At 43.6% G+C, this 17,549-nt stretch overlaps 1 protein-coding gene across 1 annotated transcript in view; it reads left to right on the top strand.

Moving 5' to 3' along the window:
- The window catches only part of PRMT8 (protein arginine methyltransferase 8), a gene marked incomplete at both ends in the record, with an annotated part of 100,290 nt that overhangs the window by 49,990 nt on the left and 32,751 nt on the right, over positions 1 to 17,549 (top strand). The window contains 2 exons of the mRNA XM_080812276.1: positions 10,072 to 10,227; positions 12,738 to 12,801. Of these exons, the coding sequence (XP_080668402.1) occupies positions 10,072 to 10,227; positions 12,738 to 12,801 (220 nt within the window). The remainder of the gene's footprint in view (positions 1 to 10,071; positions 10,228 to 12,737; positions 12,802 to 17,549) is intronic.

The following is a 17,549-nucleotide window of genomic DNA, read 5'->3' as shown; positions in this document are numbered from 1 at the left end:
GTGTTCCCAGCCCCCAGCCCTGGGCACTGATCCCACTCCTGGCCAGCTCTCTTCTTTTGACAATCTTGCTACAGGTTCTTTTGAAATAGATTTCTTCAGGGCCTCATTTCCCAGCAATTAGTCAATGTGCTGTCATGTGTTTAATAGGCAGAAAAGCTGGGAGACAAAGGCATCCAGAGCTGGGGGCTGGGAATTGTTTTCAACGAAGAGTGGCAGGCTCTTGTCTGAAATGTCTGGAGACTTCTTTGGGCTCTTCTCTCCTAGGGATGATTAAAGCAGGGGTAGAGGCACAGGAGAGAGCCTCTCTTTTGAGGGGCTGAGCAGGGGAAGCCTTGCTGAGTCACAACTCTTCTCCCAGGAATTGCATCTTTGAACCAAACTCTTGTGGTCTGGAGCCTTAGAGGAAAGAAGAGGTCAAAGCAGTGATGGAAAGCATTGAATTAAAGGCAGGTATCTGGGAAGCTTCCCTTTAGCAACAACAGAATCTGCAGAGGCACTGGGCCAATCTAATTCCATCAAGACAGGCAGTAAGGACTTCCAACTGCAGCTGTGGCTGACGAATCCCGAAAACTTTGCTCCTATTTTGCCTCCATTCCTCAATTATGGCTCATCTTCAACTCTTTCCTTGCATGGAGGAAAATGGTGACAGTTGTCACCAAGAGCCAGAGCTAACACTTTTGTAACACTTACTACATTTATTTAATCATCACCACAATCCATGAAGTAGGTACTATTATCATTCCATTTTCCAGAAGGGGAAATTGACACACAGAGGCTAAATGATGCTCTGGGTTAAAGACCTCAAAAGCATGGGAGCTATGATTTGAAGAAATATAGGTGGATCAATTTCTAAAACTGATAACAACAACAAACCAGCAACACTCTGTATAGATTTTCTCAAGCAATAAAATAACACCTGGAACAGCTGCTGTACTTGGAATCACCACCTGATTATGTTTATGATAATCTAGAGTCATTCTCCAAGATCCATCTGTTCTCTCACAGGCAAACAGGCCACTTGAATGGGGATGTGGGTCTTCTGGAATTAGTCTCCTGGACCAATGGGTCTCCTGGAATTAGTGTCAGCTCAGAGCCAGTGTCCAATAATCCCCAAAACTTTGTTTATTTTCCCTTCTCCAATGCAGTCACACTGTAAGGTGGTAATGGCTGCAGATCCAGTTGGTGAAGACTGGAAGGAAGATTAACAGCATCCATTTTTGGCACTGTAACAGAGTTTTTCCTCATAGAACATGGCCTTTCCTTCATTCAAGTGTTCTGGGTCTGTTAAATGTCTCACGTCTCTGAATCATTTGAGCAGTATGACTCTAGATTTGGTGATTCAAACCAATTTGATCACCAAACCAATTTGGTGATTCTGTTCACTAGACCTATAATGTTTCTGCTTCAACAGATCGAGTTAGAATTCAGTATGCTTCCCAGCTATTTCTTTTCTAGACACTCTATAATCTCTTTTCTAGAGACCTATAGCCAACACCATAGGTCCCTGCAAGTCAGAGTTCTGAATACTGCTTTGGCTCCCAAGTCCTTTGCAGTAACCACACCCATATAATACACGGTGATTAGGTGCTGTGATTTGACTTGTGCTTCCTCAGAATCCCAGTTTGATAGTATTCCCACTGCCATTAGGGGTCTCAGTTTGATGGTGGCCCTTCCCACTGTAATTTCTGACCTATAGAGAAGAGCAACCAGAGAGCTCCTCAAGGACGCTGGACTCCCCCTGCAAACTTATTTTTCACAACTGTGGTAAAAGTTCTGTTCTGTGATGTTGGTGAGTAGGTCTCACATGACAAGTGCACTCTAACATTCCAATCTTCTAAACCTTTGAATACCTTTCTCTTCAGCATACCAAGGAAGTTCTAGCATTTCGACTTTGTGTAGTGGGGGCTAACCTTGGATCCGTATTTCAGTTACCCAAACAAACCAATCGTTACAGGCATTCGAAGCCTCTAAGAAAAAAACAATGAATCCAGAATTTCTGTTTAGTGAACCCATATCAATAAACTTGGCCCCATCCAACTTTCTATTCCTTCCATATTGATCCCACAGCCTTAATACACATCCCATACATATTCCCCAGGATTCAATCTAAACAAATGAGAAATACCGTGTAGTTCTTTTGGAGTGTATCATACTTCCTCATGAGTCACATTTTATACCTCACCCTTTGGGGTCTGATTAGAATTGAATCTAGTTACAGAGCTAGCAGCAAAGAAAGCAGGGGTAGGTCCTGAGGGGAATCAGCAGTACTTCCAGCAACTACCTTAAGGGAGGCCAATATGATTCTTCAGGAAAAGGTAAACAAACTCCCTCAGGCAGGGGTAGAAGATTCTTCTACTGGCAAAGAAGCGTCTGTCATTTAAGAACTTGAGGCTCCACGTTCATCATATGTTTCCTGTTTCCATTCCAATTTTTAGGATCCTGTTCATTCCCAACAGATGCCTCGACTTTAACAAAAGAGGCCTTGCAAGGATGGGATTGCAGTCTGTGTTCTAATTCAGGCACTTGTAGGATTAGATTTTGGATTTGGTTTTTGGAAATCTTGACCCTGTACCTACAGGAGAGGTTTTTGTTTGTGTGTTTGTTTTTCCAGGGAAATCACAGAAGTTTTGGGTGCTATATGCAGACCTTGACTTGGGAATTTAAGTTCTTAAGGTCATTTTCTTTCTCCAAGTTTTTTTTAGAACAGTTAGTAGCAACCAACCAGCTAACCCACCCATTATGCCTCTTATGTTGACTAAAATGTTCTAGGATAGCAAATACTTAGTCATCCAGAATCTGGTCTTTATTAATACTTTATTACAGGTATCTAAAGTAATATTCGAGTAACTCATTTGCCATTTCATGCTATTGACCACTGGTGTCCTCCTTATCAGTGGCAACAGAGGCCTTAGTGCCTTTAATTCTAATCAGATTCCAGAAAACTGAAAACTAATTCAGAAAATACATCATTATATTCAGGAGGTATTCCTAGCATCAAATTCTGTATCAGTCAGAGTTCAACCATGGAAGTTGATCCAGCAGAAGATATATATATATATATATATATATATATATATATACACACACACACATACACACACACACACATACATACATATATATACACATATATATGTATGTATGTATATATATCTTATATGTGTATATATATATATACACACACACACACACATATATATATATATATATATATATATCTCCACACATACACACAGAGAATTGGCTCATGTAATTGTGTAAGGCTGTGTCTCCATGTCTGATGCTGGAAGTCCACAGGCAGGTAGTCAGAAAGGAAGATGAATGTAAAGTATGGGGAACTCAAGACTAGCTAGAACGAATAAGCATAAGCTTGAACACAGGACAGACTGAAAGACATGCCCATTCTATTGCCTTTGACCCTGGTGGTGAGCATATCCTATAGAGGCTGGGTGTTTCACCACGGAGCTAAACACACACACCCAGGCCAGGAGACAGAGAAACGGAATAAGGCCCAGCTGCTCCTTCATGCCAACGAAGTGAGTCAACTCATCGTCAATGACACGTGTGCGCTACAAAATGATTCCTGCCTCCTTTTTACCTTTCGAATCTCACAAGAATCTTCTCTGTGGCCAACTTTAACTGGTAACATAGTAGAAAGAGAATTCTGGGAAATGCAGAGTAGCCAGCCAGGGTGACACATTACAAAGCTGTCACACATGTGTGCAAAGTTTCAAAAACGTGAAGCAAAATCTATAGAAGGAGAAAAATACAAATCCAACTATAGTTGGAGATTTTTTAAAAACACTTCTCTCTTGATAGTTGGTGGAACAAACACACACACACAAGATTAGCAAAATGTAGAAATTTGGATGATACAACTAAATAACCTGACCTGATAGGATTTTGTAGAACATTGTTTCCACAAACTAAAAGAATACTCATTACTTTTAAGTACACAATGAAACATTCGCTAAGATAGATCATATGCCTAGACCATAAACAAATCTTAATATATTTCAAAAGAGTGAAATCATGCAGAATACATTATTTTGATCATAATGGAATTAAACTAGAAACCAAAAATAATAAATTATTAAGAAAAATCTCTAAATGTTTGGAAATTAAGCAACACTGAAAACAGGGTTGGAGAAGAAATAACAAGAGAAATTAGAAAATATTGCAAACTGAATGACAGTGAAAACACAAAGCTGTGGACTGAATGTTTGTATCCCCTTCAATATTCATACACTGAAATCTTAATGCCCAGTATATTGTTATCAGGAGGTAGGGCCTTGGGGAGGTAAGTGGATCATGAAGAGTGGAGCCCTCATGAATTGGATTAGTATCCTAAAAGGAGACATGATACGATAGTCCCAATAAGTGAAGGAAGAAGGCAGGAAAGTGAGGTTAGATTCAGAGAGGGAGATGTGAAGACAATGGAAACAATACAGTGAGGAAGTTGGGGCTTTGAAGGTGGGAGGAGCCATGAGCCAAGGAATGCTGGTAGCTTCTAGAAGCTGCAAAAGGCAAGGGGATGGATTCTGTCCTAGAACTTCCAGAAAAAACACAGACCTGCTGACACCTGATTTTAAGTCTGTGAGACCTGGATGAGACTTCTGACCTCCAGACTGTGTGGAAACAAATCTGTGTTGTTTTAAATCACTAAGTTTTGGCTGATTTGCAACAACAGCAATAAAAAACTAATACAGTCTCCTAAAAATTCTGCTGAAGTTATTTTTTGGGTTTTTTTTCCCCATATTTAAATATTTATTTAATCTTTATTTTTAAAAATATTTAATCTTTAATTAATGTTGTATATCCTGTGAGATTATGGTCCAGGCATATTTTTATATAGATCGTTGGGCACTATGGCATCATTTATTAGATAATCTATCCTCCTCTCAGCAAAATACATTTATAATGTATTCTGGAATCTTGAAAAAATAAAAGGAGACATGAGGGCTTGCTTTCTCACTCTGCTCTCCACCACGTGAGGATACGAGGAAAAGATGACCATCTGCAAACCATGAAGCAGGTCTTCATCAGATAATGGATCTGCTGGCACCTTAATCATGGACTTTCTAGTCTCCGGAACTGTGAGAAATAAATGTTTGTTTTCTAAGCCACCCAGTCTACGGTTTTTTGTTATAGCAGTCTGAACTAAGATACAGACACATGGAAATTTGTGGGATGAAATGAGAGCAAAACTTAGAGGGAAACTTATAACTTTATTTATTTATGTATAGAGAGTGGGGAGGAGCAGAGGGAGAAGGAGAGAGAGAATATTAAGTAGGTTCTATGTTCAGTGTGGAGCCTGATGCAGGGCTCGATCTCATGATCCTGAGATCATGACCTGAGCTGACATCAAGTGTTGGACACTTAACCAACTGAGCCACCCAGGTACCCCAGAAATTTATAACTTTAAGTGCTTATATTAGACAAAAAGCAAGGTACAAAATCAGTGATCAAAGCTTCTACTTTATGAAGCAGAGAAAACAAACGCAAGTAAGTTTGAAAAAGCAAATAATAAAGATGAGAGCACATATCAATGAGGTAGACATAAAACAACAGAGAAAATCAACAAAGCTAAAAGTTAGTTTTTGAAAAGGCTAATTAAATTGATAACCCCTAGTTAGACTGATCAAGAAAAAGTCAGGTGAAATACAAATTATTTATGATAATTTGGGTATCATAAATGGGTATCATAAATGAAGACAAGGACATCAGTACAGATAATATAAACATTTGAGAGGAAACTTGAGAATATTATGACAATTTTATGCCCATAAATTCGATCTCTTAGCTGAAATGGATAAATTCCTTGGAAAAACACTTTGTCAGAACTGATGTAAGAATGCATGGAAAACTAAAACAGACCTCTATCTATTGAAAACCTGAGTCTTCCTACAAAAAGGACTCCAGACGCAGATGGTTTTACTGGTGAATTATATGTCAAACATATTTTTAAAAGATTTTATTTATTTATTTGACAGAGAGAGAGCACAAGTAGGCAGAGAAAGAGGGGGAAGCAGGCTCCGGCTGAGCAGAGAGCCCAATGCAGAGCTTGATCCCAGGACCCTGAGATCAGGACCTGAGCTGAAGACAGAGGCTTAACCCACTGAGCAACCCAGGTGCCCCTATATGTCAAATATTTAAAGAATAAAAATACCAATCTCATACAAACTTATTCAGAAAGTATATGAGAGAACATTTTCTAACTTGTATGATGAGCTCAGTCAGCATAACTTATTACCAAAGACGGTAAGAGAAAATTAGAGATTAACATCTCTCATAAATAGAGATAGAAACTTGTGTAATTAAATTATTAGTAAGTAAAACACAGCATTATTTAAAATGGATAATACATCATGACAAATTATTTGTTCAGCATTCGAAACCAATCTATGGAGTTTAACATACTATCAGACTAAAAGAAAAGTCACATACCATTTCAATAAATGTAGAAAAAACATGTGACAGAATTCAATGCCAATCATGATAAAAGCTCTCAGCAAATTATAAATAGAAAAGAATGTCTTCATCTGATAAAAGACATTTATAGAAAGCCCACAGCTAACATTATGCTCAATGGTGACATTTATATTATTGGAACAAAGAAAGAATGCCTGTCTTCTCCTATTTTATTCAATGTTTTATTGCATGGCAGTCCTTTCCAGTTCAGTAAAACAAAAGGAAAGAACAAAAATATATAAGGCATACAGATAGGAAAAAGAAGTAAAATTGTCTTGATTCACACGTGACAAGAGTTTTCATGTAGAAAAACAAAGGAATGTACAAAAAAATTCATAAGACAATTAATATGTGAAGTGAGCAAGTCTGAAAAACACAAGGTCAATATGTAGACTGACATAAAACAATGGGAAAATAAAATTTTAAAATCTCATATACAATGCCATAAGGTAAAATCGTTGAGAATAAATTTAATGAAAGAAATGCAAGACTTCTAAAATCTATAAAACATTGCAGAGAGAAATTAAAAAAGACCTAAATAGATGGAAGTCTGTGTCATTGTTCTTGGATTGTAAGACAGTATTTGTAAAATATCAATTGTTTCCAAATTGATTTATAGATTCAGCACAATTCCAATCAACTCCAGGGGGCGGTTCTGTGTGAATTCACAAGCAGACTCTAAAATATAGATGGAAATGCATAAGCTCTAAAATAAACCTTGTAAAAGAAGAACTAAAACTCACACTATTTCAAAGTTAATATAAAGGTACAGTGATCAAGTTAGTGTTGAACAGGTATATTAATGGAAGAGATCATAGAAGCTGCAAATGTATAGTTAATTGATCTTTGACAAGGATGGCAAGGTAATTCAATGAAGGAAATGATAGTTTATTCTACAAACAGTGCTTACATCATCTGTTTTGTATAAAAAAATGAACTCACATGCCTTATTTGTACCATAGGAAAAATTAATTTGGCATGAATCATAGACCTAAAGTAAAAGCCATAACTATAAAACTTCTAGAAGAAAACATAGACGACTATCTTTGTGAACTTGGAGTAGACAAAGATTGGACAGAACACAAAAAATTCTAATCATTAAAAAAAAACCACCTAAAATTTGGCCTTTATCAAAACTAAAAACTGCTTTTTAAAAGACAACATCAAGAAAATGAAAAGGCAAATCTCAGATTGGAAGAAGATATTCATAATACATATATCTGACAAAGGATTTGTTTCTGGAATATATAAACTCCTACATTTCAATAAGGGAAAGATAAATAGGTCAAGAAAAAGGTGAGCAAAATATTCAAACAGACACATCATAGAAGATTTATATGAATAGCCAATAAGCACATGAAAAAGTTATCTATATCAATAGATACAAGCAAAATGCAATTAAAACTGCCATGAGATACCAGCTCATATGTACAAGAATGAATAAAAAAATTTTAAAGATTTTATTTACTTGAGAGATAGAATGAGAGGAGAGAGCATGAGAGGGGAGAGGTCAAAGGGAGAAACAGACACCCCGCCCCCCCCCCCCAAGCAGGGAGCCAGATGTGGGACTAGATCCTGGGACTCTAGGATCATCACCTGAGCCGAAGGCAGTTGCTTAACCAACTGAGCCATCCAGGTGCCCCAAGAATGAATAAAATTTTTTAAAAGTGATAATACTAAGTTGCTGGCATGTGAAGCAGCTTGAGAGCTAATGCAATGCTGGTGAGATCACGAACTAGTGCAACTATTTTGGAAAACTGGTGATTTCTTATGAAATTCAACAATTACCAGGAAATCCATTTCTAGGTATTTACCCAAGGAAAATGAGGAAATATCCTCAAATATACTTATTCAAGAGTGTTTGTACCTACCTTATTTGTACCAATCCAAATACCCATCAACAAGTGAGTGGATGAACTTCCATACAGTGGAATACTAGTCAGTAACAACAAGAACAAGAAAAAAGGAACAAACCTTGGATATGTACAATAAAGTAGATGAATCTCAAAAACCTTACGTTGAGCAAAGGAAGCCAGACACCAAAGTGTACATACCATATGATTCAATTTATATGTAGGCAGAAGGAAGCCATAGTGATACAAGTTAGATGATTAATCATCTGGGTGGTGGGGGGGATTGAATGCCAAGGGGCATTAAGGACTTTCTAGGGAGTTAGAGATGTTCCATGGCTTGATTATAGTGGTGGTTACACAGCTATACATTTGTCCAAACTCTTACACCTAGGGGGGCAAGTGATACGATGAGCACTGGGTATTATAGGCAACTGATAGATTATTGAACACTACATCTGAAACTAATGATGTACTATATGTTGGCTAATTGAATTTAAATTTAAGAAAAAAACCTCTTACATCTAACCATGCATTTAAAATTTGTGCTTTTTATTATATGCAAGTTGTACTAAACATACTAAAATTGTACTATAAATCCCAATACTATTGATGATGAATTAGTCAAAAGCATTTGGGGCACCTGGGTGGCTCAGTCAGTTAAGCATTCAACTCTTGATTTTGGCTCAGGTCATGATCTCAGGGTTGTGAGATTGAGCTCCATGTCAGGTGTGGAGCCTGTTTAAGATTCTTTCTCTCCATCTTCCTCTGCCCCCACTCCTCTACCTTGTTTGCGTGCTCTCTCTCTCTCTCTCAAAAACAAAAAAACAAAAAAGGAAGTGTTTGCTGATAGCTTAAGTAGAAAAAGGTCTCTGCCTCACCGCCATACACAGATCAATCATGTTCTCCTTAGGTTGGAGACAGTTGTAAGGGGTAACCTATTTTCTTTTTGGCCACAAAACACTTAACTAATGGTGGACAAAGAAATATGTTTTCCATTCTTTAAAAAAAGCAAACGAAAAAGGTATGCACACACACACAAACCACAAAGACCCCTCTAATACCCTGTTGGAGGACAATTCTCTCACCGTGGCAGAAGATTCTGCTTCAGGTTTAACTTAAATCCCTCAAGTTGCATTGCACTGATCTTTCCTTTTGTTCTTTGGTAGATGGGGCTTTTGGTCCAGGGCTGGACATGAGTGTCTTTTCTTATAGTACAAAATTATCTTTCTTGGGTAGAGTTTTAAGGCTGGAGTTGTTTGAAAGTGTCAGGTAACCCCTAGTCCAGCTGTTCTATAGTACTCTCCCGCAGCTTGGACTAATGACATCATTGAGATTTTTGTATTTTTTAAAAAGATTTCATTTATTTATTTGACAGACAGAGATCACAAGTAGGCAGAGAGAGAGAGGAGGAGGAAGCAGGCTCCCTACTGAGCAGAGAGCCCGATGTGGAGCTTGATCTCAGGAGCCTGGGATCATGACCTGAGCTGAAGGCAGAGGCTTTAACCCACTGAGCCACCCAGGTGCCCGAGATTATTTTTTTTTAAGATTTTATTTTTAAGCAATCTCTACACCCAACATGGGGCTCAAATGCTCAAGAGTCACAGGCTCCACTGACTGAGCCAGCCAGTCATCCCCATCATTGAGATTCTTGAAAAATTTGGCAGGACAGTCCTGGCACCAGTTGTGAACTTGGTGTGTTCCTGAGTGGCTTGAATACACTAACATTGTCTTTCCTTTCCTTCTACAGGAAATGCTGAAGGATGAGGTGAGGACACTCACCTACCGGAACTCCATGTATCACAATAAGCACGTGTTCAAGGACAAAGTAGTGCTGGACGTTGGGAGTGGTACTGGGATCCTTTCCATGTTTGCTGCTAAAGCAGGGGCCAAGAAAGTGTTTGGGGTGAGTATGTCCCTCCTTCCCTCCTGTTGGCTTCTGTAGAGCCAGTCCCTGCTTCCCACCTTCTCCTGCTCCTCCTACAAGTACAAATCCAGGTCCATCCCTTGCTGTGGCCACACCTTCAAGGAGAAGTAGAGAAAGTCAAGTGTGACTCTCAGGAGTGAGGGCAAGTTCTCATGGCTCCCTGTCACTTAGGCCTTGCTTCTGGCTCTTTGACCTGACAAATGTTGACATTTACCAAGGATTTTTGACTTTCTGGAAATCATGTCGGTGTCATCATTACCTTAGAGTGCTTAGTCCTACCATCATCTTGAGAAGCAGTGCAGTGTGGTCATATGTGTGAGCTCTGGCTTGAATCTCTGCTCTGCGTGACTGTGGACAATTCACTTCTGTATCTCGGTTTCCCCATCTATAAAATGGCCCTAGTAACAAAACCTTGCCCATGGAGTGATTGTGAAGAATAAATGAGCTTAATACATATGTAAAGTGCTTAGAACAGGGCCTGGCATATGACCAACGCTCAGTGTCTAATACTAATATAGTTGGGATGAGGCCCTAGGGGATAATAACAAGACAATCTCCTTCCTTAGCTCGTTAAAGGGCAAGCCGGTAACTTTAAATTCGCTGCTCTGGCTGCTGCAGCCCATCCAGATGGAAATGGAGGCTGATGCTCTGGGAAGGCTCCCAACCGTCCTCTGGCTCTCACTACACAGCTGGGCACTGCTTGATGGCAGGGAGGCCTCATCTCAGCCCCTGTCTGGCTGGGGCATGGGTAGCCGAGGTCTGAGGAGTGACAGGGTCGGGCTGCCCCTCACTGGCTTCTAAGTGGCCAGCGCTCCAGCTAAGGAGCTGTCAGGGGGTGCCCATGCGGCGACTTCCAGCTGTGGTGACTATCCCAACCCTCCCAATCTGTCTGCCTCCTGGTCTTTTGCTGTCATGGCTCTTTTACAAACAGCTCCCACATCTAGCTGGGCCTCTTTCCTGGTGGCTCATTGCATAGTTTCTCCTGTTCCAAGCTCTCCCTTCTACCCACTGTTCTTTGAGAGAGAGAGAGAGAGAGAGATGGAGAGAGGTAGAGGGAGAGAGGGAGGGGAAGAAAGAAGGGGAGAGTGAGAGAGGGAGAAAGAAAGGGAGGAGAGAGACAGAGAAGGGGAAAAGGAAAACGGGGGTAGGGGGCAAAGACGGGAGAAGAGGAAAGAGGGCTCTAAGGCCAGCCGGGTGCTAGGGCTTGGGGACCCATCAATGCTCTGAGGGGTTCACTTGCTTTGGATTATCTCACAATGACCAAGTAAGACAGGGGCTGTTTCTTCACTTATGAGGAAACTGAGGCACAGCTGGAGAGTGGCTGAGGCCGGGTGTGAACCCAGGCTGCTCGGCCCCGGGTCACGCGTTCTTCACCGTGAAACCCCTCAGCCTCTTGCAGATGGAGGTCAACGTTGCGAGCAGGGGGAGGAATCAGAGGAACACGGTCCCGAGGAAAGTGGGATCAAGGCTGCAGGACTCGCAGCCCAGGAAAGGGCCCAACCTCTGGGGCCCTGAGCCTGACAGAGGTCTGTCCTCTCTGATGGAGCCACCCTTCCTGACCCTGCAGGCGCCCTTACCCATCCTCAAGGCTTTGATGGAGGCTGTGGGCAGCCCCCTTGGGTGTTCCTATGCAAATACTCTCTGGGAGGTCCTGGGAGCAGTCTGAGGGGAGTCCGGAGTGTGGAGGTGAGTGGCAGCCTCTGTAAGGGGGGGGCAGCTAAGGAGGTGAGGGCAGCTCTTAGCAGCTGCCCCTCTGGCTCCAGCACTCTCTGGCCCTCCCCTGACACGTGGCCCAGGCTGGGGCTGGATCTCCCACTGTTCCCACAAGGTCCGGCTCTCAGCTGATGGTCAGCTGATTTCTCACATATCCTGGCCCTTTGCTTAGGAGAATTTGGGAGCTTGGAAAGTTTTGTAGAGTAAAAGGAATTAATTATCTCAAAGGTGGACACCACAGAAGGGGTGAGACTTACCTTGTGCATAACCTGTGTGGTGGGATGGATCTCAAGGCTGGCCCAGAGGCCCTGTTGTGACATTTCTCTCTCCTGGAATGTACCCCATTGAGCAGAGAGGATTAAGAGGTGAGGAGTGAGGAGAGTCATGTCCCAGGAGAATCATAGCAAGCTCTGGCTATGGCTTGCCTTCCATGTCCTTCCCCAGGAGGACAGGAGCTATGCAACCTCATCCCATTCTCTGGCCAGGAGGAGGCCTACCAGCTCCTTCTGAATCTCCTAACTTGGACACCAGGCCCTCCACTGTGAAGCAGTGGCTGGGAATCAGCCTCATGGCAAAAGCAGACAGATTCAACACGAGAGCCACTGGCCTGCAAATCAGGAGGGCTGCCCTGTAGTTCTCAATCTGCCGCAAGATAACTGTAGGGCTGTGGGCAGATCACTGTACCCCTCTAGGCTCAGCTCCTCCATTGGTTAAATTGGCACTGGACACGCTGTGATCTTTTCATGCCTCATTCCTTTGTTCTGTGCCCTTTCTAGATTGAATGTTCCAGTATTTCTGACTACTCAGAGAAGATCATTAAGGCCAACCACTTGGACAACAGTAAGACATACCTCCACGTGTTTCCCCATGGACGGAGGGGGTGAGGGGGCTTGCACTTTCTTGTTTGGGTGGTATAGACTGACATAAGAGGGGAAAGTGCAGAGCACTTGGCCTTGGGATGGTGGAGCCCAGCTGAGGCCTTCTTTGCAGGACTGTGCCCACAGCGTTCTGAGGTTCCCCATCCCACCATGTCAGCCAAGGACACGTTATCCCCAGCTCAGCCCCCATGGCTTAGCTACCATTCCCCTGCTTGGCCCCAGCTGTAGGCATTCTATTGAGTTTTGCAAAATGGCAGCTGTTCCTCCTCTTCTTCTCTCTCCACAACCCCCAGCCCTGTCTCTCCCCATCAGCCGACCAAGGGCATCCTAGTAGACCCCAGGCTCTGCCTTTGGAGAAATATGGTCCTCTACAGCCCGCAGGCCCTGTTGCTGATGATGTTGTCTTGGCAATTAGGCTGCTTTTGGGAGTGGGACCTTCTCCAAGCTGGAGTCTGACTATAAAGAGAGGTGCCCTCTCTTCCCTTCCTCCCTTCACTCCTTTCCCATGCATTGCAACATTTCCCAGGCCCTTCCTCCTGGAACCTATCTTGGATACACTCACAACTGCAAGTGTCCTCAGTCCAAAGAACTCCTTGCGCCTTTTATCAGTCAACCTGATGAGATTTAGGCCCCAAGTACTATGCTGAGCTGGGCCAGGTAATGTAGGATTTTTAAACTAGGAAAACCAAGTTGATTTTTTTTTTCTAAGGATGATGGAGGCATTTTGGAGAATTTTATGCAAGGGAGAAGTCGTTCCTATGGAGTATGGATTAGTATGGGTTGTAAGCGCAGACACATTCGGAGACTATTTCAGTGCCCAGGGGATGTACTGTGACATGGCTGGTGACAAGGGTGGTGGCAGGGAGGTGAAGAAAGGTGACCACTTTGGGCTAGAAGCAAGGGGCTAGCTGATGGGATACATATGGGAATGATAAAGAAGATAGGAGCAAGGGCTATTTTGTTGCCTTGAGTGATGGGAGGATGGTGGAAGACTGAAAGTAGAGCATTCCTAGGGATGATAGGAGGGAGAAAGGAGTCAAAAGTTCACTTCAAACGTGTCAGGTTTGAGATGGACATCCAGTAGACATGTTGAGTAAGACAGGATATATGAGTTCCAGGGAGAGCCAGAACATGGCATATACAGTTGGGAGTCTTCAGTATCTGGATTTTATTTGAAGGTACAGCACAATGTCACTTAGGGACAAAGGAGAGCTGGAAGAAAGAAATGGGCCAAAATAGGGCACTGGGGCATTTTAACATCTGGAGGCCAAGCATAGGAGAAGAGGCGAGCAAGAGGCAGAGAAGATACCCCAGTGAGGCTGGTGGACCTTCAGGAGAGAAATGTACCATGAAGCCAAGGGAAGGAGGAAGGGACAAGTATAGGGAATGCTAAGAGATCAAGTAAGGTAAGAACAGAGAAGTGACCATTGAGTTTGGCCACATGGAGGGTACTGGTGTTCTAAACAAGAGAGGACTCAATGTGGGAGTGGGGGAGACTGAAGTCCAGTTAGAGTAGGTTAAGGACAGATTGTGAAGGGAGGGCTGTAAGTAAGTCTTCTTGCTGTGCTGGGGAACAGAAAAGTGGAACTATAACTACAGGGGAATGTGGGGCCAAGGCAGTGAAGTGTTTTTTAAGGATAGAGATGGCAACATGTGTGCTGGATTCAATTGTCCAGTACAAGGGGGATACAGGAGAAAGGTACAGGAGCGAGGCCCTTGAGTTCAGAGCACAGGTTTAGGGGATGGCCTTTTCCTTGGAGTAGGGTACCAGAGGGAAAGTGGGGGTGTGGGTCCAGATAGAGGTAGGCTGGCAGCGGAAAGCCCCTGGTTTATGGCCTCCGTTTCCTTTTTGAAGAATAAGACAATCATTGGCAGAGAAGAGAGGGATGAGAAGAGACATGAGAAGGAATGGAATGGTCTTTTAGGAGGGAGAAAGGCAAATAGAGTAGTAGGACGAGTGGGGACTGCTGGGGAGGGGTCAGTGCCCCCTGGAGATGAGTCAACACAGTTAGGCTGTAAGCTTGGTCCATGTGTGAATTTCCGCTTACCATGGTCACCAGCGTGGGTGTGAGAGGAGCTGCCTGGACGGGACCTTTGATGGGAGAGCATGGAAGTTGTTTGCAATAATGAGTCATGGAATCTAAGCTGGGTGAGGCAGGAAACGAAGAAGGGAAAGCGACAATGATGAGTGAATGACAGCACCAAAGGTTAGGGGTATTGAGTGGGCCATGAGAGGGGTCCAGAGGCTTCTTTCCAGCCCGAGTAGGGAAAGCATTGCTCAGACACCCCCAACCTCTGGCTTTGGTGTCCAGCCTCTCTTGGTTCACTAAGGGAAGCCAGCTGTTTTGTACATTCCTGGAAAAGTACCTGATGTGGGCAGAAGGAAAAGAGAGGTGAGCACTCTACTTGCTTACTAAAGATGGAAAAAGAAAACTGGCCAGTTCTTTCTCTGCAAGGGTGAACCAGCCTGCCATCCACATGCTTTCATCTGATATCCCTTTCTCCAGCTCTGTGCTATAGCACCGGAGGTTTTCCCCATTTTACAAATGTGGACGTCGAGGTTAGGAGAGCTAGGGTAGAACCTTCAGTCTTGGCTCTCGCTCTTGTCCTCTCTCCCGAAGGGTGTTTACATTGAGGTGGAAACCCCAGCAGTGGCTGCCAACCCCGAAAATGAAAATCAAAACCTCTTAGGAGAGGAGGGTGAGTGCAAATAGATGTCTGATCAGATGTCCTCTTAGTCCCATCCCTGGGCCCTAAGGGGCCTTCGAAGAACGTTTAGACCATTCCCTGCCTCTGTACAGGTTCACTTGCACAGGGATGCCAGCCCTCGGAGGGAGGCTCTGCCTAGCCCCCCTTACTTATCATCTGTCTCTTGCTGCCAGCTCTCAGGACCTAGAACCATAGCCTCCCTGGCTTGCAGAGGGCAGCTGCTGGCAGCCATTGGTAGCAGTGTGTGGGGTGGGCCTGAGTGGGAGAGGGGAGAACATTAGCTGAGGAGTGCCTGACCTCAGGAGAAGGGTGGTTGGGCTCTGAAGGCTTGCCAGGAAAGAGAAAGCCCACAACTCCTCGTCATGCCCTCCGGTTGCCTCTGCAGGGCCCCCCCTTCTTCACCCTCCTCTGCTTCAGATTCCTGTAAGTTGTTTTATTCCCCTTCCTTTCCTTTTTCCCTTCCTTCCTTTAACCCTCAGAACACTCCACTTTCCAGAAAATGTGCAAGTTCCTCTTTTCTCCTGAATGCTTTGAGAGCAAGTTGTTGACATGACGCTCCATCAGCCCTGAAGACACGAATGTGTGTGTCCTACAAACAGGGACATTTTTTTGCATAGCCACAATGCGACCCTCAAAATCAGGGGACTAGCGTTCTTCTATGATCGTTATCGAGTGCTCAGATCCTACTCCTGTTGGCCACTGGTCAAAATAACATCCTTCGCAGCAAAAGGATTCTGTTTCAAACCATGGGCTGCATTTAGTTGTCACATCTCTGGTTGCCTTCAGGCTGGAGCAGCCAGACCTTGTTCGACTGTTGTCACCTTGATGCTTGAGGATTGCAGACCAGAGTTCTGCAGGCTGTCCCTCTGTCTGGGGACACGGGATGCTTCTGCACTAATGGGTGCAGCTGAGATGCTGTGTCCTTCTCCCTGCATGCTCTCGGGGACATGCAGTCTGGATTCGTCCTGTCACTGACAGCATTGACTTTGATCCCTGCTTCAGGGGATGTCTGCCAGGCTTCTCCATGGTCAAGTTGCTCCTTCTCCTTTTGTCATGAGTAGGCTTCTCTGGGGGAGGCAGTTGGAAACCATGTAAATATTTCATTCCTTATCATTAATTTCTTATTTTATTCAATAGGTTATGTCTATTATTATCAATATTCATTTTGAAACCCAAATTGTTCCTGATTTGGTCACCGGACCCCCTTCAAGCTGGCTTCTGCATCCTTTTGACATTCCTTCTTCATTTGTTGTGTGAGCCTTCTTATTTTCTGGCACAGATGTTCCAGGCTCATCTTGTACTTTACATGGCTTTGTTTTAGAATCTGTGTTTTTCCCAAGGAGCCTTGAAGTCCATTTAGTGGACAATGGCATTTAGAAACTAGGACCTGGGGCTAAGTGTGCTCATTGATTTTAGGGCATTGATATCCCCAAGCTGCTTCAGTGGAAAGAACTAGAGTGTGTAGTGTGTGTGTGTGTGTCTTTGTGTGTGTGTGTGTGTGTGTGTGTGTGTGTGTACATGGGCATTTGCATAACGTGTGTTTCTGAATCTATCTATACATACTGTCAAGTGTGAGTTCACGCGATACCCTGACTCTAACCCATACCACAAGGTGCTCTGACATCCTCCCTCCCTTTGTTGGACGTTCTGGTCTCTGACAGTGGAAAACCTGGCTCCCGCTATTCAACTGTGTTTCCTTATTGAATCAATCCCCCCATATGAGCACCATCTCCCACTGTCGCCACCTCCTGCTCTGTGTAGATGTGTCTGTCACCTGGTGCTGGGCTCTGTCACCTGCATGGGCCGTCTCCTCTCCCTGCTCGACTCCAGTCCCCTGAGCCAAGCCCCTTCTTGTGCAGAGACCCCCTTACCCCTTTGGACTTACCCCTCGCCCCGAGGCCACCACTTCATAAGGATGCCCTGCTTACCTCCCTGGGGCTCTGATGTGCTGTGCAGGGCCGCCCTCACGCCCCCCCCCCACCCCAATGAACCATCGTGGCA

This window comes from Martes martes (assembly GCF_963455335.1).
Source record: "Martes martes genome assembly, chromosome: 8".
Classification (NCBI taxonomy): domain Eukaryota; kingdom Metazoa; phylum Chordata; class Mammalia; order Carnivora; family Mustelidae; genus Martes; species Martes martes.
This window is presented reverse-complemented; position numbering and strand designations above follow the sequence as displayed.